This window comes from Chiloscyllium punctatum, chromosome 2 (genome assembly GCF_047496795.1).
Source record: "Chiloscyllium punctatum isolate Juve2018m chromosome 2, sChiPun1.3, whole genome shotgun sequence".
Taxonomy (NCBI): Eukaryota; Metazoa; Chordata; class Chondrichthyes; order Orectolobiformes; family Hemiscylliidae; genus Chiloscyllium; species Chiloscyllium punctatum.
In genome coordinates, this window is record NC_092740.1 from 102,110,137 (window position 1) to 102,136,412 (window position 26,276).

The 26,276-nt window shown below is 39.8% G+C and overlaps 1 protein-coding gene across 2 annotated transcripts in view; it reads right to left on the minus strand.

Moving 5' to 3' along the window:
• The window catches only part of sptlc1 (serine palmitoyltransferase, long chain base subunit 1), a 55,834-nt gene that overhangs the window by 20,268 nt on the left and 9,290 nt on the right, over nt 1-26,276 (minus strand). For both annotated transcript variants that reach the window (XM_072586859.1, XM_072586860.1), the window contains exons 2-9: nt 22,264-22,371; nt 22,085-22,179; nt 21,347-21,440; nt 20,886-20,958; nt 2,404-2,536; nt 840-969; nt 635-724; nt 351-458 (exon numbers count right to left, since the gene is read on the minus strand). In XM_072586859.1, the coding sequence (XP_072442960.1) occupies nt 351-458; nt 635-724; nt 840-969; nt 2,404-2,536; nt 20,886-20,958; nt 21,347-21,440; nt 22,085-22,179; nt 22,264-22,371 (831 nt within the window). The remainder of the gene's footprint in view (nt 1-350; nt 459-634; nt 725-839; nt 970-2,403; nt 2,537-20,885; nt 20,959-21,346; nt 21,441-22,084; nt 22,180-22,263; nt 22,372-26,276) is intronic.

The following is a 26,276-nucleotide window of genomic DNA, read 5'->3' on the forward strand; positions in this document are numbered from 1 at the left end:
TTGATAAGATTCTTGGTAAGCAAGTAGATGAGAATGTGGTTTGCTGTCATAACCAGATCAGCCTTTACTTTATTAAATGGTCAAACAGGCTTGAAGGACCATTACTGATCCTTGCTCAGGTGTTTACTTCAGCTAATACTGAACTTTATTTCCAGTTCTTCTATAAAAATTAAATGCAAAATTTTCAGATTCATAGGAGGATTAGAAGTTACTTGAATAGTACACACCCCTAGATTACTAGTTTAGAAGCTTATTCATTAAGTCATTGTATCAATGTAGGTCCAATGTAAAATAATTTTGTTTTGTGGAATGGATTTGCAGAATACAATTTAAGACTAAAAAAAACTTACGTTCACTCCAAAATGTTCAGTTACACCTCGTCCATGCTCTCCTAAAACTCCAAAGGAGAGGCTTTCTTCCAAAAATATCCGCACTTTGTATTTATATTTTAGCTTTACCTGCAAAGTTAGAGGTATTCTCAGTAAGAGGCATTAAAGAATAATTTCAGAACACTCAAAAGGTTTAATACAAAAATGCACCATTTCTATCATTGCGATAACTATTTCACCTCTCTCATACAAGCTATATTTTCCTTGAAACAAAAGAACTATTTATCTCCTCCCTTTTCTCTTACCAGCTCTGGGAGCGGACAAATGTATCCAGTATTCATGTACAATCCTTCCACTACAAGGAATCGTCGGGTCACACGTGCTTTGCGAGGATTCTTGAAAAATAATTCCAAATAATTTTTTAAAATACATGCAGCTAAAAGATCAAAAACTTTCTTTTTTGTTAAGAAGTAACTTTGTTCTTTTTGATTCCAGTAAGGTTAATCTTACTTTCTGGTCCTCAAGTTGCTGTTCTTTAAGCAACCGTTCCAGGTCTTCCACATCATTGTGCTTAAAATACTTTATGTTGCTGCGCGAAGCTTGTAAACCTTTTTGAATAGCAAAGCATGCGGCTTCATCCCTGTAAGAGAATTTAAAACCACCTAAACAAAACAGTCTGATGATGCAGTAAGCTTCATCAGGAATATTTCTTTCAAAGTAACAAATTGGGGATTAAGGTTTTCTTATCACATTTCTTTTTCTAATTCTCTAACAGCATATTGCTCTCGCCACAAAAAGATAGGTAGTCACATGAGTTCAGGATAAGACAACAAAGATCAATACTGGTCTTTACCTGACGTTCAAACAGCACAACATTATACTTGGAGAAATTGCTGAAAAAGGAGCAAAGTCAACAAGTGTTCGCGAGTAAAGACTGGCAACTCTGATTTCATTCTTTTAAAAACCATTTCACTGAATGCTACAGCATGGTCTGTATTTGTAATCCACCCCCAATTACCCTTAAAAGATGGTGGTGGTGACCCTTTCTTGAACTGCTGCAGCTCATGTGGTGTACATTTTTCTCAATTGCCAAGACATACCCAAAACCAAAAATTAAAAGAGGAAAGCAACTTTTCTTTGACAGTACTTAAAGTAAATTCACATTAACATTCAGACTCTATAAAACATTCCAGAATCAACTCAAGTGAATATATAAACTAGTTTAATTCAAGACTGTGATATATTTTTAAAAAGGCAGCTTGTGCTGTTGTGGCAGAGCTCTTGGTCCTCTTTAAAATTAAGTTTATCGACTTTTAAAAGACCTTGTGAGTTTGATACAAGTAACATGCTAAATGTCAGGGTCTGTGTAGTCGGTGTTGTACTTTTAGGATGTTTGGTTGATTGAAACTTCAAGTTCAGAAACTATCGAAAGGAAATTATAAATATAACACTCTACAGTACATCTACTGAGCAGGGTAAACAACTATATAGCTGTTTAACAAATCTTAGGTAAGTGGTTAATAAGAAGAAAACAAAAGTCTAAACAAGTCAGCTGGACAATTCCACATCAAATCAGGTGCAAAAAGCAAATGGAAAGAAAAGGTTCAACCAAGATAAAGATCGGACAAAAAAATTAAAATTTCAAATAATAGATAAAACCTAATGGAATATAATCCCACAAAATGTAGAGGTTTTACACATTTACAATTGAATGGGTCATTAAAAGGTCCCTTACACTGAAATCAACAAATCTCCGCTTTATTTGTTGAGCTTTAATCTGTAACTAACAGGCAAGTACAGCAAAATTGTACCATTCTGCAAACATCATTAACAAGCCTCAGGTTGTTACACCAGTCAAAAGCAGGTTTTGGAGGAACAGGATATCTTGACTTCAATATTTAACTAAACATGTACAGCCACTGTATTATATAAATTTATAGATCAGGATATAATGGTACAATTCTCTCCTGTTCCACGACAACTTGAAGATAAAATCTCAGTAAGTTTTAATTCTGTTTTGCTCGGCTGTAACACATGGCTAAAACCAACCAGATTTCTATTGAAAATGACTTACACAAACACCAGATCTCCTCTCTTCGAGTATGCTGGGATGGCACTGGCTATCGTGGCAAATCCATAGGAGTAAATAATAGCCTCTTCGGTTCTCATAAACTTTGCAATTCTATCCTCTAGCTCCAAATGAACATCTGAATAGAAACAGGGAAAAAATAAAAACAGTTGATAAACCATGCACTTGAAATGTCAAATTATGTTTGTTGTCAACTGCACAACCTGAAGGTGTTTCAAAGGCAGAAGCAAAATACAGAATTTGAGAAATCATTGCTACAAAATTGAATGATGAAAAAAACCCTCATTTTGTACAGGGAGAAACAACTGGGATTGTGTGACAGAAAAGTGGTGAGGTGAATGGCTCAGGAACCAGCTTTAACTCCACCAGGAGGGAATAGGTAGCTAGGCAGCCAGTGCGGGAAAGTGGGAAAGTGAGCACAAGAGCGAGTTTGGAAGGGGAGAGGGAAGAAATGCAAAGGTAAGGGAAAGAGGGACCATGACAGCAAGATGGGGAGGGGGAGGTGGGAGGCCAGGAAACACGTCAACAGAGCAAGAGCTTAAGACGGAGACAGAACAGCAAGAGGTACAGTGGTGATTGCCAGGATGTGAGAGAGCCAGACAGAAATTGAAGGGGGGGGGGGGAACATTGGGATTGCAGGCAAGCAGGAACGGGAGGGGGGGGGGGGGGGGGGGGGCGGAATGATGAGTATGGGCTGGCAGAGGCACATAAAAGGATAGGACTGCCAAAAATTGTAACTACACTGACTGGAAAGTCAGATGGACCTACAGCTGTGACCAATAAGAAAACAATACTGTTGCAAGTTGCTCAGACATGTTTGAAGGCAGAACAGGACAGGCAGCCCCAGATGGGAGGGTACAGGAGTTTCAGGTGTGATAGGGAGACAGACGCAAGAGTGGTGGGAGCACTGCATTTTTGATAGTAGAGACAATTGCTGCAAATGTGGACTAATGTCTTGGAAGGCTCTTCCAATGGAGCCATGATGACGATGATACTTGAAAAGCTGAAAAACCTGAAAGCAGAAAACCATCCAAGTCAGATAGACTACACCCCAGGGTTCTGAAGGAGAAAGCTGAGGATATTGTACAGACCTTTATGGTGATCTTTCAACAATCACTAGAGCGATGGGACAGTCCCACAAGAGTTGAAATGGTTAATGCAACATTCCTATTTAAGAAAGGAGGGAGGCAGAAGAGAAGAAACTATAGGCTAATCAATTTGACCTCAATAATTGGCAAGATTTTTAGTATCCATTATTAAGGATCAGATTGTGAAGTACAGAGGAATCTCGATTATCTGGCATGTGATTAACTGATTGTTCGGATTATCTGAACAAGATTGTAAGGTCCCGATGCTTGGGCTAACTATGCTATCCGGCATTCTATTAACCAAACGAAACACTCCCCACCCATGTCCTTCAGATAACTGAGGTTCCTCTGCACTTATAAGTGTATGCCAAAAATAGGGCAGAGTCAGCAGGAAAGTCATGTCTGACAAACTTGTTAGAATTCCTTGCGTGGTAATGAGCAAGTTGAAAAAAAATGGACAGCCAATGGCCATGACTTTTTTGGATTTCCAGAGGCCTTTGACAAGGTGCTGCACAGGAGGCTGTTAAATATGATAAACATTGTTAAGGCAAGGTACTAGCATGGAGAGGGGATTGACTGGCAGATGGCAGAGAGTGGGAATAAAGTTTTTAAGGTTTGCAGCTGGCGACTAGTGGAGTTCCATAGGGGTCAGTGTTGGGAACACAACAATTTATGTGACATATTAATGATCTGGATGAAGGAGCGAGGTCATTGTTGCTAAATTATTGCTGCAGAAGGCTAACGAGACCAAATCTTTAAGTGTATTTAAGACAGCGATAAATAGGCTCTTGATTAGTGAGGAGATAAAGGGTCACAGGGAGAAGAAAGGAGAATGGTATTGAGAAACTTATCAGCCATGCTCGAATGGGGAGCAAACTCAATGGGCCATATGGTCTAATTCTATATATTATGATCTAATCTGGTTAATGTTTAAGAATAAACAAAATTCTTCTGATGCATTTTTAAAGGTTTAACAAGGAGAAGGATTTACGCAATGGTAGGTCCCTTGGGAATACTGAGGATCCATGGAACCCTGTGTGAGCACAGTCCTCCCAACAGTCAGAGGAAGACACAGGAGTGCACACGTTCAGAGATGCAAGTGGAATAGGGTTATGGTAGGAGATTTCAACTTTGCTAACATTAACTGGGATCACCTTTGGTGCATAAATAGTCCTACTAGAGATGTTAGACCTAATACTAGAGAATGAACAGTGACCATAACTCGGAAAGTTCCAAAGTCCTTATGGAAAGGAATAAGGATAGTGCACAAGTTAAGTGTTTAAAGTGGAAAAAGGCCAATTTCAATATCATGAGATGATTTTGTAAATAGACTGGGAGTGGCTACTTGAAAGCAGGAGTCTTCAAAAGTAGTGTCATGAGTGTTAAGAGCCAACATGTTCCTCAAAGAGTAAAAGGGCGAGGACAATGACATCAGGTCCAGGGAACTCTTGGACATCATCTCGAGCTTGATAAAGAAAAAGGAAGCATTTGTTAGGTATAGAGAATCAAAAACTGGGAAGGCCCTTCAGGAGTAGTGTACGGGGAATGAATGCTTAATAAATTAGGATGGCAAAGAGGGGTCACAAATACCTTTAATCCTAGCTGTTAAGGAAACGCCAAAAGGATTTTTCTGGTATATTAACAGCAAGACGATTACCAGGAAAACAGAGACCTATTACAGACTAAAAGGTGCATGGAGCCAGGGGATTGCAGTTGAAGTCTTGAATGACTATTTCTCAATTATATTCAAAAGGAAAAAGACAGTGTCATTGGAAATTTCAAGTGGAGCATGTTCAGATTTAACTCTGTTTTGAAAAAAGATGGCTAAATACCAAGGTAGTGTAGTTGATGTGTGTCACCCTAAATGGTCTCAGCCTGATATTGATCAGCTGGTACATTGAGCAGACGAATGGCAGATGGAATTTAATCCTGAAAGTGCAAGCTGATGCATTTTCAAAGGTTTAACAAGGAGAAGGATTTACGCAATGGTAGGTCCCTTGGGAGTACTGAGGATCCACGGATCCCTGAATGTGTGAGCACAGGTAGGTAGGGTGGTGAGGGCAGCCTACAGGATGCTTGCCTTCATTAGCCAAGCAGCAGAATATCGAAGCAGGGAATATTTGTTGCCTTTTTTTTGAAAATAGCATTTGTTAGGCCATAGATGGAATACTGTATGCAGCTCTGGTCACCTTACAATCAAAACAAAACATTTGCACTCCATCGAGTGCAAATGAGATCACCAGAATGTTGCCTGGGAGTGGAAAGTTTCAGTTATGAGGAGACACTAGATAGGTTGGGCTTGTTTCCCCTGGAGCAGAGGAGGCTGAAGGGCTGGGGATGAGGATCTGATTGAGGCATACAAAATTTAAAGAGACAGGAATAGGTAGGCCATAAGTGTTTTTTCCCCAATGGCAAATGTGGAAAAATCCGAATATGCCAGGACATAGCAGGCTATGGACAAATTGCAGGTAAATGGATTAGTAGAGTTTGTGTTTATCGGTTGGCACAGACATGGTGGGCTAAAGGACCTATTTCTATTCTGTAATGACTCTATGAAATCGGCAGTGGTCAAGGAAAGACAAGGAGGGACATTTTCTTGAGGAAATGCAGGACTTTTTTTTTTAAGATTAGATTAGATTAGATTACTTACAGTGTGGAAACAGGCCCTTCAGCCCAACAAGTCCACACCCACCCGCCAAAGCGCAACCCACCCATACCCCTACATTTACCCCTTACCTAACACTACAGGCAATTTAGCATGGCCAATTCACCTGACCTGCACATCTTTGGATTGTGGGAGGAAACCGGAGCACCCGGAGGAAACCCACGCAGACACGGGGAGAATATGCAAACTCCACACAGTCAGTCGCCTGAGGTGGGAAATGAATCCGGGTCTCTGGCGCTGTGAGGCAGCAGTGCTAACCACTGTGCCACCGTGCCGCCCACCACTTGTCACAGTAAAATCATTTTCTGTGATCCTAACTAGACCAATGAGCCAACTACAGAAAATAAATTCAGATCTGGGGAGCATCTAGAATCAAATATCAAAATTGTTTGATTTGAAGTGCACCTAGAGATATGGAGAAAGAACACTACTGGACTGAGAGAATTACGTATTTACAAAAACTGACATTTGTACAAGTTACTGAAGCTCAAAGAACGCAAATGTAGAAAATATGTTATACTACACTAAAATGATTCAAAGATACACATACAACGTTATATTTGTTTTTTTCTAAATGATGGTAGGAAGTTCAAATCAGGGGACAGAAGTGGCAGAACTGAATCTTTTACCTACTTTATCCCCTCACAAAAAATAAGGGGGGAAAAAAAAGATTTCCAAGAATAAGCTTTCCTGGACTGACAGATGGTGCAAAACAGGGTGTGCATTAGAACGTATTTGTGTATAATAAGCTAGATGCTCTTAAACCAAAAGAAAGAAGTCCAGATAATAACTCCCATGAGCATCAAACAAAGTAATGAAATCTGATAAGGACTTTTCTAAATTATAAATTGCAGGATAAAAATGTGCAAAATCTAACTATAAATTTCAATAAGATTCATAAAAGGAGATTACCCAATAGGAAGTTTAATCTTAGGTAACGAAAATTCTATCCAGTGAGGGGGAAACATTAAAGAAGCTGGGTTTATTTTCTTTTGTAAATTAAATATCGTAATGTTAACGAAAGACTTTACCATAATTCGGTAAATGGAAAAGTTAAACTTTTTAAAAAATGACAGCTATCAAATAAAATGTCAGAATATGAAGTAAATAACAAGGCAATCAGATACACCATATTTTGAAAAGGTCAGTTAGGTCAGATTCTGGTTTTACAAATGGGAGACTTTCTAAATAGTGGTTTTAAATTTTCTGTCGGTTAACCTACAGATGTGCCAGCCTACAAACTCATGAGATCTAGACATCAAGACAGGGCAGGCAAATCATAGCTTACTGAAATTCAGAGACAAGGTTTAACACCGGAATGAAAGGCAGGCAGCTGGCCTTACTTTGTGCAGATTTAGACTTGTCAGTTAGTCAGACTACAGAAAACAGAGGACAGAACAATAAGCTGGATGAAGGTAAACTTCTGTGACTGCAGAATGCTGATTTGAAAAGATTAGTGCTTGTAGATATTTAAATATTATGATCCCAACTAATATTACTACAAGTCTGATCCCAGACTGAAATCTGCCTTGATATTTTGTCTGTTATGCAAGGAGGTCTTTCACTGAAACACAAAGATGCAAAGCTGCAGATTTGCTTTAATAAAACATTTATTACACATAAATTAAAATAATATAGAAGAAGCCAAGCTATTTAAATGAATCAAAAGATTTCAAAGCAAAAAAAAACAAAAATTTGCATCTATCACAACACAATTTATTATATTCAAATGTCAGAGTTTCCTTCCCTATCATATCTCTGACATATTTAATTGTTTCTTTCAATTTCCACTCTTGACATTTCAATAGATTCTCCATAGTGTGTTCACAGAATTGAAGCTAAACTTCTTCAGCTTCCTAAATGTCTGGAATACACTGAGATAACCTCTTTGAAATGGTTTTGGACAAACTCTTTTTGCCATGGAAAAATTCTGACATCCAATGTCAGCTAGGTTTTCTGCTCACAGAAACCAAAAGCCTTTCAAATCTATAGGGTTTCCAGTTAGGTAAATAGAACATAGAACACCACAGGCAAATAGGTTTATCTGATGACCATTTAAATGCTCTTAAAGTTGGCAAGTCTACTAATGTTGCAGGCAGGGCATTCCATGACCTTACTACACTCTGGGTAAACAACCTACATCGGACATCTGTCCTGTGTCTATCACCCCTCAATTTAAACCTATGTCCCCTCATGCTAGCTAAAACCATTCCAGGAAAAAGGTGCTCATTGTCAACCCTGTCTAATCCTCTGAACATCTTCTATGTCTCTATTGAGTCAACTCTCAACCTTCTTCTCTCTCACGAAAACAGCCTCAAGTCCTTCAGCCTTTCATCACAAGACCTCCCCCCCCTCCCCCCCCCCCTCCACACCAGGCAACAGCTTGGTAAATCTCTGCCCCTTCCCAATGCGGTGACCACAACTTATGTACAGCCGCACCAGAGTTTTGTACAGCTGCATCAAGGCTCTGAAACTCAATCCCTCTACCACTAAAAGCTAACCCACTAAGTCTTAACAACCCTATCAACCTGAGTGGCAAACTGCAGGGATCCATGTATATGGACACATATTTCTGCTCATCCACACTACCAAGAATCTTACCATTAGCTCAGTATTCTAGTGGGCAGGTTAGGTGAATTGGCCATGCTAAATTGCCTGTAGTGTTAGGTGAAGGGGTAAATGTAGGGGAAAGGGTTTGGTTGGGTTGCGCTTCGGCGGGTCGGTGTGTACTTGTTGAGCCAAAGGGCCTGTTTCCACACTAAGTAATCTAATCTAATCTATTCCTGTTACTCCTTCCAAAGGGAATCACCTCACACTTTTCCACATTAAACTCCATTTGCCACTTCAGTCCATCTCTGTAACTCGGCACTATCCAAAACGCTATGTGTCATCTGCAAATTTACTAACCCATACTTTTATGCCCTTATCCAGGTCATTTATAAAAGTGACCAAAAGCAGTGGACCCAAAACAGGTCCTTGCAGTACACCACTAGTAACTGAACTCAAGGATGAACATTTCTCATCATCAATCACCCCCTCTTCTTTCAGCTAGCCAATTTCTGATCCAAACTGCTAAATCGCTCTCAATCCCATGCCTCTGTATTTTCTGCAACAGCCAACTGTGGGCAACCTTATCAAATGCTTTACTGAAATCCATATATACCACATCAACCACTTTACCTCATTCACCTGTTTGGTCACTAAAGAACTCAAAGGTTTGAGAGGCATGACCTACCCTTCACACAACTGTGTTGACTATCCCTAATCAAATTATTCCTTTCTAGATAATTATAGATCCTCTCTTATAATCCTTTCCAACACTTTACCCATAACCAAAGAAAGACTCACTGGTCTATAACTACCAGGGCTGTCTCTACTGCCCTTCTTGAACAAGGGGACATTGGTTATCCTCAAGTGTTCTGACACTATTCCTGTAGACAATGACGACAAAGATCAAAGACAAAGGCTCTGCAATCTCCTCCCTAGCTTCCCAGGATAAATCTCATCCAGCTTTGCTAACAACCCAAATCCAGTCTAGTCTAAAAGCCTGTATCTCAGTATCCTGCTCGACAACATTGACAATATTCACACAGGAAAAAAAAAGACAAAAAATATTCATTTAGTGCTTCTCTTACCTCCTCAGACTCCATGCACAACTTCCCACTACTGTCCTTGACAGGCCATAAACTTAGTCTAGTCTAGTCATTCTTTTATTCTTGACCCTTTAGAAAGCTTTAGGGTTTTCCTTGATTCTGCCTGCCAAAACCTTCTCATGTCCCCTCCTGGCTTTTCTGAGCTCTCTCTATTAGGTCCTTGCTGGCAAGTTTATAACTCTCAACTGCCCTAAGTGAGCTTTAATGTCTCACCTTTACATAAGCCTCCTTCTTCACCTTGAAGAAGAATCAACTTCTTTCATAAACCACAGTTCCCTTGCTCAAGCACTTCCTCCCTGCCTGACAGGTACATACATATCAAGGATACGTAGTTGTTATTCCTTGAACAAGCTCCACAAGTCAATTGTGCCCAACCCCTGAAATTTCCTTCCCCATCCTATGCATCCTAAATCTTGCCTAACCACATCATAATTGCCTTTGCCCCAGCGATAAATCTTGCTCTGCAGTATATATCTATCCCTTTCCATCACTAAAGTAAACGTAACTGAATTGTGCTCACATACCTTAGCAAGGTTAGATCTCAGGGAGAACTAGCCATTTGGATACAGAACTGGCTCAAAAGGTAGAAGACAGAGGGTAGTAGTTAGGGGCTGTTTTTCAGACTGGAGGCCTGTGGCCAGTGGAGTGCCACAAGGATTGGTGCTGGGTCCTCTACTTTTTGTCATTTACATAAATGATTTGGATGCAAGCAGAAGAGGTACAGTTAGCATGTTTGCTGATGACACCAAAATTGGAGGTGTCGTAGACAGCAAAGAAGGTTACCTCAGATTACAACAGGATCTTGACCAGATGGGACCAATGGGCTGAGAAATGGCAGATGGAGTTTAATTCAGATAAATGTGAGGTGCTGCATTTTGAGAAAGCAAATCTTAGCAGGACTTATACACTTAAGTTCTAGGGAGTGTTGCATGATCAAAGAGACCTTGGAGTGCAGGTTCATAGCTCCTTGAAAGTAGAGTCGCAGGTAGATAGGATAGCAAAGGCAGCTTTTGGTATGCTTTCTTTTAAAGGTTACAGGAGTTTTGGGGGGGGTCATGTTGCGGCTGTATAGGACATTGGTTAGGAGGCCACTGTTGGAATATTGCATGCAATTCTGGTCTCCTTCCTGTCAGAAAGATGTTATGAAACTTGAAAGGGTTCAGAAAAGATTTACAAGGATGTTGCCGGGGTGGGAGAAGTTGAGCTGTAGGGAGAGGCTGAACAGGCTGGGGCTGTTTTCCCTGGAGCGGAGGCTGAACAGAGACCTTATATAGAGGTTTACAAAATTATGAAGGGCATAGATAGGACAAATAAACAAAGTCTATTCCTGGGGTCGGGGAGTTCAGAACTAGAGGGTTAAGGATGAAAGGGGAAAGATATAAAAAGACCTAAGGGGCAACCTTTTCACACAGCGTGTAGTGTCTGTATGGAATAAGCTGCCAGAGGAAGTGGTGGAAACTGGTACAATTGCACATTTGAAAGGCATTTGGATGGGTATATGAATAGGAAGGGTTTGGAGGGATATGGGCCGGTTGCTGTCAGGCGGGACTAGATTGGGTTGGGATATCTGGTCGGCATGGACGGGTTGAACCCAAGGGCCTATTTCCATGCTGTACATCTCTATGACTCTATACCGCCAAATTTAATACCTGGCTGGGTTCATTACCCAGTATCAAATCCAATTTGGCCTTGTCTCTTGTTGGCTAACCATACTGTGTCAGGAAATCCTTCTGCATGCACTGGACAAAAACTGACCCATCAAGGTACTCGAACTTTAGTGTCTCCAGTCAATATTTGGAAAGTTAAAGACCCCATAACTACCCTTATCCAGAATCATCTTTGCAATCCTTCCCTCTAGAACTGTTCGGAGACCTATAGAAAACTCCCAACAGGGTAACCTCTCCTTTTCTGTTTCTAACTTCAGCCCATACTGCCTCAGTAGACGAGTTCTCAAACATCCTTTCTGCCACCGTAATATTGTCCTTCACTAACAATGCCATACACCCTTTTGCCACATGCCCTGTTCTTACTGAAACATCTAAACCTTGGAACCTGCAATAAATATTCCTGTCCCTGCTCTATCCATGTCTCCAAAATGTCCACAACATTGAAATCCCAGGTACCAACTAATACTCACCTTATTCCGGATGCTCCTGGCATCAAAGTCGATACACTTCAAACCACCTTCCTGCCTGCTAGTATCCTCCTGTGACCTCTCTACTCTCAACCTCTTGTACACTGGAGCTACAATTCAGGTTCTCATGCCCCTGCTGAATTAATTTAAAATCTTCCCGAAAAGCATTAGCAATCTTCACTTTCTTCTAAGTGAAAAGCAAGCTAATACGTTTCAACGTGTGCTCCCTTCGATTGTAAAGCTGACGATATAAAACTCTCTATGTAATCAAATTCCCACTATCACACCAGGAGCTGCTCCCTTAAACATACTGGTTTCAAAGATTCACAACTCAAGACTGGCAAGTTAATTATTAAGCCTTCATACACTAGTGAAGGAACTTTTGACAAGGATGCAAAGATTTGCCTTAGTGTAGCAGGAAGAGTTTACTGAAATTCCAGGAGGGATTTGGATTTTCTGTTGTGCAACAATATAAACTTTAACAAATTGAAGCATCAGCAATAACTCTGGAATAAACTGTTTCTCAATTCGAGTCTAAGGAACATAAACAAGCTGCTTCCTGGGGAGACAGGAGACAATAACCCACTGCCTCATGGCAAATAGGTAACTAAGTCTGTCTGCAGAAGGTATAACCTGAAGTAATGGGGTTAATTGCAGGAAAAGCTATTTCAAAAACACAATTAACCCCAATATAACAAAGGAACAGGAGAGCCACTTCTGATAAAGCGGAAAGCTACGGACTGGAGATCTTCAGAAGCGTGATCAACGTTGAAATGAAAGAATGCGAAGATTGTCAATAATGGTACACCACAAGTATGAAAGAAAATTGTACAAGAATCCAACACCATAACAATTCAGCAGAACTGTGAAGAACAACACTGTTCGAGGACAGACTCAGGAGTTGGAATCCTGGCTAGATTCTTCCACTAAATCAGGTAACAGCCAAGTTGAGCTTAACTTGCTTACTTGCGAGGTCTTATTTTGGTTGCTATATCTGCAACAGAGTTTAAAATCACTATTTCAGGACTTGATTGTCAGAGAGATTTCTTGGTAAGTAGCCAAATTAAAAGGTAACTTGTGGGGATTTACAAAATTAAACCCTTAACATTCACCTGTACCTGCGTTCACCTATTATTTACTACCTATGCGACTTAACTATGTGATCTGCCTGTATTGCTCACAAGACAAAGCTTTTCACCGTGTTTCGGTACACGTGACAATAAATTCAATTCAATTCAATTGTGGTGTGGGCTATTGGCTGTATTAAGAAACATCTGTGAAATATCTCTTTTCCAGCATACTGTATTTAGTTACTTACAAAATAATGTTTAGTAAATACTTTAAAATTAACACTAAGACTTTAGATTAAAATGTGAAATCTTGGGTTGTGGGATTTTCCATGTTGGTAATTAAGGTTTCAAATCTCAATCTCCATGGAAACAGTTTAACACTAAAGGGTAAAAGATAAAATTGGGCCACAAAGTGGTAAGTGTTCTTGCCACTTGTATTTTATATTTTACATTTGATGATCTCAGGACATGACTGCAGAAGTATTTTTGAAGCGTCGAGTTGGAGGAATCTCAGATTTGCAGATGCGTGCAGATTTACAAATTGGTAAAAATGATAAATGGTAAAAAGCAAATAATGATTCAACAATGTTTTTGCTGCCTCTCAGCGCCAGTAGCCTGGGTTCAATTCCAGCCTTGGATGACTGTGTGAGTTTGCACATTCTCTCTGTGTGGGTTTCCTTCCACAGTCCAAAAGTGTGCTGGTTAGGTGATTGGCATGCTAAGTTGCCCATAGTGTCTAGGATGAGAGGACTGGGTAGGTTAGCCATGGGTGGTAATACAGAGTTACACAGATAGGGTAGGAGTCTCGGTGGGATGCTTTTTGGCAGGTTGGTATGGACTCAATGGGCTGAATGGGTAATTACCCACTGTGGGTAATTTAAATTTCCAATGCCTCATCAACAAGCCCCTACCCTTCTTAGCCTATCCAAAAATGGAAATAGCAAAGTCAATAAATGAATACTCACTATAAGGTTGCAAACTTCCTCAGCCTTCTGCACTGCCCTTCCTCTCCCTCTCTCACTACATTCTGTTAGGAATACAGTCCTTTTTCCATCAAATCTGATAATACAATCATCTTTACTAGAATTTCTCATGTCTTTCATTTTCTTCAACTAATGAATCACACACTGTACACAACCATCTTCATTTCACTTTGTCCTCATGTTCCAATTCACCATCCTCCACACAACAAATCATTGTTTTTTCAGTCCGATCCAGCGTGGTGTTTAGGAAAAATAACTTGAAAATAGGACCACTCAAGGAACAAATGGACATTTTTGCGTAGAACTGTAAGAGAAGGGCAAGGTCCTCAATGAATATTTCTCCTGTGTTTACCGTGGAGAAAGACAAGACTTAGGAACATGAAGTTAGCGGCGATATCTTGGGGACAGTCCGTATCACATACAGGTGGTGTTGGATGCATTAGAATGTATGAAGTGGATAAATCTCTTGGTCCTGACTAGATATATCCAAGAACCCTGCAACAGCCTAGAGAAAAAAATAGCAGGAGTTGTGATTGATATTTTTGCATCATCATTAGCCATAAGTGATGTCCTGGAAGACTGGAAGGTAGCAAATATTATGCCCTAATAATAATAATAATGGCAGTAGTGGTATAACAACAAGAACAAGAACAACAACAAGAACTATAGAACAGGAATCAGATACACATTTACAAAGACAAAGTTTGATTAAGAGTAATCCATCTGTCTTTGTGCTTGGGAAATCATGCCTCTCAAATTTGTTATAATTCTGAAGTGACCAGAAAGGTTGACAAGGGCAGGGCAGTAGATATAGTCCAGATGGATTTCAGTAAGGCCTTTTGATAAGGTTCCACATGGTAGGCTGCTCTGGTAGATGAGATCACATGGAATCTAAGGGAAGGCAGCAAACTGGATAGTCATTTGGCTTGATAGTAGGAAGGAGAGGGTGGAAGGATGTTTGTTAGATTGGAGGCCTCATGGTGTGCCTCAGGGGTCAGTGCTGGACCCATTGCTGTTTGTTATTGAAATCAATGATTTGGATGAGAATATAGAAAGCATGATTAGTAAGTTTGCAGATGACAAATTAGGCAGTATTGTGGACAGTGCGGAAGGTTATCTGAAGTGACCACAGGACCTTGATCAGCTGGGGAAGTAGGTTGAGAAATAGCAAATGGAGTTTAATGTAGATAAGTGTGAGGTCTTACATTCTGGAAAGCCAAATCAAGGTAGGAGTTGCATGGTGAATGGTAGGGCTTTAGGTAGTATAGTGGAACAGAGGGATCTTGACATTCAGGAACATGGTTGTCTGAAACTGAAGTCACAGGTAGACAGGGCAGTGATGGCAGCTTTTTGCAAACAGACCTCCATCAGTCAGGTCATTGAGTATCGAAGTTGGGAAGTTATGCAGCAGTTGTACCGGACGTTGGTGAGGCCGCACTGCTCGTGTTGTGTTCATTTTTGGTCACCTTGCTGTAGGAAAGACGTTATTAACTTTGTAAACTTCTTACGCACTTTTTCTATGATGTTGCCAGGACACAACGGTCTGAGTTAGAGAGAGAGGTTGGACTAGCTAGGAGTTTTTTCTTTTAGATCATAGGATACTGGAGAGCGGGGGGTGGGGGGGGGGGGGGGGGGGGGATCTCAGAAGTATATAAGATCATGAGACGTATGGATAGGATAAATGCACTCAGTCTTTTTCCCAGGTTTGGGGACTAGAGGGCATCAGTTTAAGATTAGAGGGGAAACAATAAAAAGGAACCGGAGGGACAACTTTTTAAAATAAAACACAGAAGGTGGTTTGCATATGGAATGAGCTGCCAACAAAAAAATGGTTGAGGTGGGTACATTAACATATAAGAGACATTTGGACAAAAACACAGATAGGAATGGTTTAGAAGGACATGGGCTCAGCATGGATGGACATTTTTGGTTAGTATGGATGGACATTTTTGGTTGGCATAGACCAGTTTGGACCAAAGGGCCTGCCTCCATGCTGTAGGACTCTTTGGCTCTATGCTGTCATCATACATCTTTTCTTTTACCTTTCTCTTTCAGCATTCTAACAGCATAATTTCAATCTGCGATTCTCTGATTCACTCCTCAAAATCATCCACAACACCACATCGCCATGAAAAACCCTTCCACTTTAACCTCCAACTTTCTCCCAGCCCAACACTATAAGAACATTCCATATAATTGAAACAATGATTAATGTGTACTTTTTCCAATTTAGAATATTGTTTTGATGCTAATGATGTGATATTTAATTTGTGCAGACTAGAGAGAGCTTGGATTACTACTTTACAGAACATTTCCATTTAGTTTGCAATCACAACCACAACCTTCAAGGTTCTAGTCATTTTACATCTCTTCATTGATCTCTACATCAACTGCTGCTTGCAGTATTCCAAGGAAACTTAAAGCTCCAGCTACATTCTATACTTTTATTAAGAATTCCACAGCCTTCAATGCATATGAAGAAAGCTCAGCAACCAGAATCAGTTAAATATTTTCATCTCCATAGATGTTACTTTCTGGGTATTTACAGCATTTTGTTTTAATTCAATGAAAATCATCAATTGGGAATAAACAAACCCCTATCTTATTGCAGAACTGTTCCAGTCAAAAATATTCTAGCCCTCTTACTGCTAAATTAGTCATACAACACCAATAGATTTGGAAACAAAGGATAATTGCGCAAGTTAACTTCATAGTTTAGTTGAACCGGGACTCTTTCAGAGACCAGTTTGGATGGTCTTTGCTTAGTGATATGGAAATAATATTTAAGACTGATAACTTAAAGGTATGATATTGTTGCCTTCTCAGAAGCTCAGTTAAGGGAAGGCAAGGACCAGCAACTCAATATTCCAGGGTATGGGATCTTTAGGCAAGACAAGAGGGGGTGCAAAAGGATGGTGGACTAACACTATCAGTTAAGGGGTCAATTAGAGCTATCAGAGAAGATGATATCTTGGAAAGGTCTTTATGAGTAGAACTTCTGAATGTTAAACGAGGCAGTCACATTCCAGCGAGCGTGTTATAGACCCACAAAGAGTCAGCAGAAAACAGAAGGGCAAAATACGTAGACAGTTCACAGATGTGGAAGAGTAATAATCAGGTAATTATCCTAGGGGATCTCAACCTTCCTAATATAACTTGTGATTGTCATAGTATTAAAGGGGTGGATTTCTTGAAATGTCCTCAGGGGAGCTTTTTTTGAATCAATATACAGAAGGCCGAACATAGGATGGCACAGCGCTGGATCGGGTTCTGGGGAATAAAGCCAAATAAGTTTCAAGGTGGCACTAGGGGAGTAATTTTAGTAACAGTATGGTATGGTAAACTTTGGTATGGACGAGGAGAAAGAAGGCCTGCAAGAGAAACCTTCGGTCTTTTTTCTTTGAGGTGAGCATGTGGGGGAAAGAGAGCAGCTTTTGTAAAAATAAAGCAAAATCTAGGCTGTTAACTGGGAACACCTCCAGCAAAGTAAAACTACAGCAGAACTTTACCATTCAAAAAGGAGCTAGGGAAACTATAGATCTAACATATACCCTTTGGGTGACATATAGCATGAGTCAGTTAGGGGAACTCTGGATGTCTAGAACAATTCAGGATTAGATAAAGGAAGAATGAAAGAGCGTTTAGTGAGACCTTAGAGAAATAACATGTGCGGGGGAAAGTGACAAAAGTGATTAGAAGAGCAAAGGGGGGGATGCGAACAAGGACTTCCTAATAGGATTAGGGAAACTCCCAACAAAATTTAAAGTACATTAAAAGGAAGAGGTTAACCAAGGAAAACATAGGGGCCCCAAGAGGCCAACCTGCATGTGAAGCCGCAAGATATTGGAAGGGTGTTTCATGAATCTCTCTTCCACCTTCTGTCTTCCAAAGGAAAACGTAGGTACAGGATTCAGGAATATTGATTGAGGTCCTTGCACAGTTTGACATAGGAAATGGGAGGTATTGAAAGCTCTAATGGGCAGTGGTCAGGAAGCTATTGGAGAAAATTCTGAAGGAAAGAATTAATATCCACTTGGAAAAGCATGGGTTGATTATTGACAAAGTTGTGCTGACTGTCCGAGGGGGGGGCCATGCCTAACAAACTTGTTAGAATTTTACCAAAATGTTAAATGCGGATGAGGGAAGTTTAGTTGGTGCTGTTTTTGTGGATTTTAGCAAAGCTTTTGACAAGATATCACATGTGAGACCAATTGAGAAGTGTCTGACAAGGTGCCACACAAAAGGATACTGCATAACAAAGACGTATGGCATTATGGGTAATGTGCTAGCATGGACAGAGGATTGATTAAGTAATAGGGAGCAAAGAGTGGAAATAAATGAGTGCTTTTCTGGTTGCGAATCTGTGGAATTCCACGCCCTGTGAAGTAGGCTCTCTCATTGAATGTTTTTAAAGCTAAGATAATAAGATAGGTAATTTTTGAACAGTAAAGGAATAAGGGTTATGGTAACAGGATAGATAAGTGGAGCTGAGGCTATGAGAAGATCAGCCATGATCTTGTTGAATGGGGGAGCAGGCTCAAAGGGCTGGATGGCCTACTGCTGCTCCTATTTTTTTTATGTTCTTAAAGAATGTGGAATTCAGAGAAACATGGTGAGATGGATCAGAAACTGGCTTAGTAATAGGTCGAAAAGGGTAGCGATAGAAGACTGTTCAAGTGCCCAGAGGCCAGCATCCAGTGGTGTACTGCAAGGATCAGTGTTGCGTTATAAAGGTGACACTGTGTACTTTTGAGTGTGTGTGAATGCTGTTCTGAACTGAGAGCTTACAAGCACTTGGGAAATGTCTAGACGGCAGTCTCAGTGTACTCAAAAATTGAAAAGATATGTAACATTTGGCTGTGAAATGGATACCAGAGTTTGCTGCTGTTTTGACAATTCAAATTTAACCAGTTTAAATTATGCCCCAGGATACTAAAACCCAATTAAGTTTGAATTTATTGTTTTGCCAACACTGAACCAATGATGTTGGGGATATAAAAATGCAGGTATTTTGAAAATTTAAAGCATAGCAACTGCCAGAGAGAGAGAGAGAGAGAGAGACCCAAGAAATTAGGGAACACTCTTTATCAAAGGTACCTTTTCATATGAAACATATTTGCAGTAAAAGGAAAAACGATAACTCAGGGAGATCTTCAGCCTGAAGAAGAAAGACACCGAAGTCGACAGCAGCTGGGTAGTTTTGAAATTAAGTTGATGTAATTTTTATAATATGCTGTTCCACTAGGATAATTATTGAGTTGGAGGCAGATAATAAGCAGTTAAGGGAAAGGGAGGTACAGGCTGAGAGTTGTGAATAGTTTTTGTTTAATGTTCACTTTGAGATTAAAAATTAATTTGATGTTATTTTCTTGAAATAATGAAATCTGGGAGTTCTCCAAGATGTTGCCTGGGTTGAAGACATTGAAGGAGAGACAAGGTAGGCTTGGATTGTTTCTTTGGAGTAGAGGAGGCTGAGGGGGTATATCATAGAATCATTGAAACATGGAAACAGGCCATTTGACCCAATAAAGGTAAAAACAATGACTGCAGATGCTGGAAACCAGATTCTGGATTAGTGGTGCTGGAAGAGCACAGCAGTTCAGGCAGCATCCAAAGAGCTTCGAAATCGATGTTTCAGGCAAAAGCCCTTCATGACCCTCTGAAGAGTGTCCCACCCAGACCCATTCCCTTTCCCTATTGCTCCACATTTCCCCTGACTAATGCACCTAGCCTACACATCCCTGAATACGATGGGCAATTTAGCATGGCCAATTCATCTTACCTGCACATATTTGGATTGTAGGAGGAAACTGAAGCGCAGGAGGAAACCCATGCACACACAGGGAGAATGTGCAAACTCCACACAGACTGTTTTCCCAAGGCTGAAATCAAACCCGGAACCCTGGTGCTGTGAGGCAACAATGCTAAGCAGTGGGCCTCCCCTAGCCAAAGTGCCGCCCTGATTGAGGTATACAAGACGGAGTAGTGTGGATAGGGCGAGTAGTGTTCAGCTGTTCCTCTTGTTTGAGGGGTTAGTCATAAGGGGACATAGTTTTATGTGAGGGACAGGGGGTTCAGATTGAGGAAAAAAGAAGTTATTCACTAAGGAGGATAATGGGAATCTGGAATACACCGTCTGGGAAGGTTGAGGCGGCCTGAAATCTTACAACCTTCCAAAAAAATATTTGAATGAGCACTTCAAATATCAAACATCAAGGTTATGGGGCATGTGCAGGAAGTTGGGATTAGTGTAGGTAGTTATTGTCAGTGCAGACTTGATGAGCCGAAGTGCCTTTTCTGCACTGTATGACTCCATGTCCATGGCCAAGTTAAGATGTGTGGGGCAAAAAGTAATTACACTGCCAGATGAACAACTGAGAAAAAGTGATCCTAACCTGTACTGTACTCTCATTTAGAAATGTACACTTGCCTATGTTTACACCATGAGTGTGGTGCTGGAAAAGCCCTGCAGGTCAGGCGGCATCTGAGAAGCAGGAGAATTGACGTTTTGGGCATAAGCCCTTCATCAAAACGCTGAAGGGCTGAGGCCCAAAATGTCTATTCTCCTGCTCCCTGATGCTGCCTGACCTGCTGCGCTTTTCAGGCACCACAGTCTTTCACTCTGATCTCCAGCATCAGCAGTCCTCACTTACTCCTATGTTTGCACTAAGGATTAAGAAAATCACTTTTCCAGAGATGTCTATGTACCTCTTGCACTAGGTTTGCCATATCACTCAGGATTACTTTGATCTGTGAAATAAATTTGGCGCAAGATTGGTGCTAAAGGGGTTTGCCAATAGATTTGCTAAGAGATAACATGCAACTAGAATCCCACAAATACAATTTAATTATGTTTCTAAACAATTCAACTTACCAAATGTCCCATAAAACCCTCTAGGTCCACATGTACCTACACCATATTTTTTCAGTGAGGCCAAAGCTACATTCTGTGTGAACAAAAATGCATTTTTTAAAACTTCAAAGCAAATTAGAATGTAATGCTTACTCATCTAAAAATTCATATGATTTCATTTAGAAAACAAAAACTTACCAGAAAACTTAAATGAGGAATATAATATGTAATGACCAACTCAGACATCCTGCAAATATTTTAGTTAAATATGTATTACATTTCATGTTTCACTCTCCACTTGCATGCAGTGGGATCCCATTTTGATATTGGAATTTATTAATAATTACAAAGATTTTTCCCTTTCATAGAAGACAGAACAGACACCACAGCACAGGCCCTATGATGTTGTGCCAAACATTTATCTTAATCTAAGATCTACACACCCCTTAATTTACTGCTGCCATGCAGGTCAACAAACTCACCTTAACTCTTTCATTGTCTAGCAATCCGAGAAAATTGAAGGACGCAAAATTTATGCACTTTCTACCATTAACCACTATGTTATGAGTTGGAGGGCTGAAAATAATAAAAGAAATTCAATGAAATGCATAAAGCTCAGACAAAAAAAATGCAAACCTCAGTCAGTCATTTTCAGTGCAAAATAGTTACTAAAAAAACATTACAGGTGATCAAGTATGAAACAGTGAAACTCACATAACATGGAACCAGTTCCATAAACTAGAGGAATATTTTCAGTATGATTTCCTTAGGAAGAAAATTGTAAACAAAGATCCTAAGTTCTTCTGAAGGCACTCATCCAAACTGGAGCCACGTTCTACAAGTTGCCCCAAGTGACTGACTCAACTAGTGACTGTTGGTGGAATTATGGTGCAAAGTCAAATGAAGTTACAGCAGAGGGTCTCAGGGAATTCTGAAGCAACAAGTTTCAGTCAGCTTAAGTTCCAGACCAATTCTAAAGCCACCACTTCTTATGCAATTTGCCGAGTTGAACTAATGTTCCAGATCTTTCCAGTTCCTTTACATTGTCTTTTGTCAGTAAGCCATGAACAGAAAGGTAACATTAAACCAAAATTTCCATTGATCCATATAACTGTTTAAAATAAAGACACACTTTAAAACTGTTCTCTTTTAGAATATTATACAGCTCAAGTACAAGTGCAAGCTGAATTAGTAACATAGCTCAAGCGTGTATTACATACCCTGAGACAATATTATTGTTGAGGGCAGGGTGGTCTTTTGATATTGGTGGAACAAGGGGCTCTGGTTGCCATTCCTCAATAAGCTCTTCTTTCTCCTGTTAGAAAAGATAAAACAAAATACTTATAAGTTGTTGTAATATCAAGAAGTCAAATAGGTCTTTTAATTTCTACTGGATTACCTTTTCTGTCAGATCAGAACGTTCCTGAAGTTTGTAGGTTTTGGAGAAAAGCAGTCTTACTATCCACAAAATGAGAATACCTTCCAGAATTAGATGGTAAGCTGGGGCCTAAAAAGACAAAGCAAGTAAATTAACTATATGCCTCAAAGTTTGTAAAAGGAGAATATCCCGACAGCAGCAAAGGAATAATTTTATATTCAGTACATATTTTACACTACAACTTTTTAATCATTGATTAAACAGAGAATAGACGATAGAGAAACATGCCATTCAGTCTACAGTCCTTCTGATATTTATATTCTGCTTAAATCTCATTTATATCTACAATAATCTGTTTCGCCATCATCTAGTTTCCCCTTAATCATATCTATACTGTTCACTAATTACTCCAAGAGTAATGGGTCCAAAATACCCACCATTCTGATTTCCATCCTGCACTTCCAAAACTCCATCCGATCCATTCTATCCTAATATGTTCACATCTTTCTCATATTATCTTTGCAAACTTTCCCCATACCCACCCCAGTGCATATCATTTTCTTCAAAAACAAAGACCACGATTGCAAGCAGTACTAGAAATATGATCTAACCGAAGTTAGATCTGCATAATTCAAAGTACTGCTTTTGAATTTCAGAGACTGAACAGTTTCATTGTTGTAGAACTCTATATTTTATTCAGAAATGCAAGACAGGAAGACATCGCTCACCCACACTAAGTAAACAGAGCAGCAGCATAACATTTTATGCATTAGTTATAAAAGTTCAAAACAGCAGATAAATTATAATTCTGTAAAGAGTAATAATGTTTCAGGATTTCTGCTAAATCCAGAGAGGTTTTAAACTACAATTATAGGGGGGTCAGAACCAGTGTAAGCTTAGATAGATTGATTCAGATCAGGAAACGAAAGGTAGAGCATTAGCGATATAGTCAGCTGTTGGCATACTGACCTTCATCAGTCAGGGCACGGAGTAAGGAAGTTGGGAAGTTATGTTGCAGTTATACAGGATGTTGGTGAGGCCACACTTGGAGTATTGTGTTCGGTTTTGATCACCTTGTTAAACCAGAAAGAATGCAGAAGAAATTTACAAAGCATGTTGCCTTGACTCAATAGACTGAATTATAAGGAGAGATTGGACAAGCTAGGACAGTCTTTCTTTACAGGTGTAGGAGACTGAAGGGGAAATTTTATCAAGGAGAGGCATGGATAATGATAATGAGGGGCGTGGATAGGGTGAATGCATTTCTTTCCCCAGGGTTGGGGAAATCGAAGAAAAGAGGACATCATTTTAAGGTTAGAGGGGAAAGAATAAAAGGGGACCGGAGGGGAAGCCCTTTTTTTAAAAACATGGAGGGTGGTTTGCATATGGACTGAGCTGCCAGCTGAAGTAGTTTTGGTGGGTACATTTGAAAGGCATTTGAACAAATACATGGATAGGAAAGGTTTAGAAGGATATAGCCCAAGTGCAGGGAAATGAGGTTAGCATGGACGGACATTTTTTCAGCATGGACCAGTTTGGGCCAAAGGCCTGTCTCCGTGCTGTAGGACTTTATGACTAATTTAAAACCAGAAGAAATGAGGATTAAAAAGCACCCAAAGGAAATTTACAGGATTGAGCTATTGTACTTCAACACATCACATGTAATACAAAAAAAAACTGATGAACATAGCAGTAGTTACGAGAACAGAAACTGGTTTAAAAGAAGGCGCAAAATTAGCAGGTCAATACTCCTGGATGGAGATTTCAGGCAGGGTGGAGTAGGTAATTAAAAAAAAAGGAAGGGTAAGCAGAACTGGTTAAAGAATCAAAAATAGATGAAAGAAGGAATGATATATGTTGAATGGGTTAACAAATTAGGTTTTATGGGTTGACCTTACTAATAAAAAAAAAGGACAGTCACACTCTAGGAGTATACTGGAGACCCCAAATAGTAAAAAGGAGATGAAAGAACACATGCATAGACAAGTTTCTGCCTGTAGGAATAAAATGGCAATAATAGTAGGAGACTTTCTGTCCCAATAGCAATTCTGTATCAAACAATAAAGGAGTATGAAGGGTGAAAAAATTCTGTGTCCAGAATAATTTGTTTTTTGAAAAAAAAACAAAAAACAGTAGAGGAACCCCGATTATCCGGCATTCGAATAACCTAATTTTGGATGATCCGAACAAGATTGCAAGGGCCCGATGCGTGGCTATGTTATCTGGCATCGATTATCCAACATTTGATTAACTGAACAAAATACTCCCTGTCAGTATGCTTTGGATAATCGAGGTTCCTCTGTATGTGACAAACCCAATCAGAGGAGATTCAATTCTGGATTTAGTTTGGGAAATGAAGATGGACAAGTGGTGAAGTGCCAGCTGGTGACTGTATTGACCACAGTTCGGTTAGATTTAGCATTACAACAGAAAAGGACAGAGGCAAATCAGAAGTAAATTGGGGAAAGGCAAATTTTACAAAATTGAGAAGTGATTTGGCTGAGGTGAACTGAACAGGACTGCTAAAGGATAAGTCAGTAGTAAACCAGTGGTAAAAAGTGAAACCCTTAGGACACAAAACAGACATGTCCCCTTCAAAAATAAGAATGACAAAGCAAAATCTAGAGTCACGGTTGTCTCGAAAACATAGGAGAAGATTAAAACAGAAAAAGAAAGCTGATGATAGTCACAAAAAAAAACTACATTACAGATAGCCTAGAAGAGCATAGAAACTACAGGGGTCAAGTTAAAAAAAGGAAATCAGAGAGGGCACGAAAAAATATTAGCAAATGTCAATGATGTTTAACTAGTACATAAAGAGCAAAAGGATAGTTAAGGAAAACATGGGACCTAGAGATGAAGGGAACTTGTGTCAGGTTGCAGAGGATGGGAAGAATTTTAAATGATTTCTTTGCCCCTGTATTCACATAGGAAAGGGATGACATGGACATAGTAACCCAAGAGGAGCAGTATAAAATATTGGACAAAATAATCAGTGAGAGAGCAAGTGTTTGAGAAATTGAAACTTTTGAAAGTGTGTAAATTGCCAGATATGGATGGATCATATCTTAGAATGTTGGAGGTTGTCAGGGAGGCAAAAGCAGATGCTCTGAGGATTATTGCACAATCTTCATGAGACCCAGATGAGATGCTGGAGGATTGGAGGAATGCAAATGTGGTTGTGTTGTTTAGAAAGGGTACAAAGGATATGCCAATTAATTAAAAGTTAATGAGTCTTATTTCAGTGGAGGGCAAATTGTTAGTTTATCTGATTGCTCAGGATCGATTCTATCACTTAGAAAGGCACAAACTTGACAGTGATAGTCAGCCTAACTTTATCAAAGGTAACACAAGTGACACGGAGGATCAATGAGGGTGGTGCAGTGGATGTAGTCTACTTGGGTTTTTAGGAAGGCATTTGACAAGATTCCATGTGGTCAAAAAAGTAAAAGCCTATATGATACACAGTAATGTGTTGAATTGGATCAAAAGCTTAGAAACAACATGAAACAATGAACAATGGTCAATGGCTATCCTTGCAAAAGAAAAGCAGTTTTAAGTGGTTATCCATGGGGCTTGGTGGTGAGACCCCTGCTGCTGGTTTTGTAAATTACCAATTTGGACTTGAACATGGGGGTCACAACTGGAAAATTTGCAAATGATAAAAATTGGCTGTATAGAGAATAGCTGTAAATGCCAAATTGATATAGACGGGTTGGCAGAGTGGGCAAGTGGCAGATGGAGTTCAACTCTGATAAACTTGAGGAAATGCAGTCAGGGAAGTCAAACACAAAAAGGATATCCACAATAGAATGGGAATATACTGATAGGGATAGATGAAGTCAGAGATCTTGATGTGCAACTGCACAGGTCCCTTAAGGAACAAGTACAGTTAAATAAGGTGGTAAAGGCAGCAAATGGATTGCTCTCCTTCATTGGCAGGAGTATAGAATACAAAAGTAGGAAGATAATTATGAAACTGTATATAAAAGTGGAGGGCACAACTGGAGTAGTTTCCAGTTCTGGTCACCACA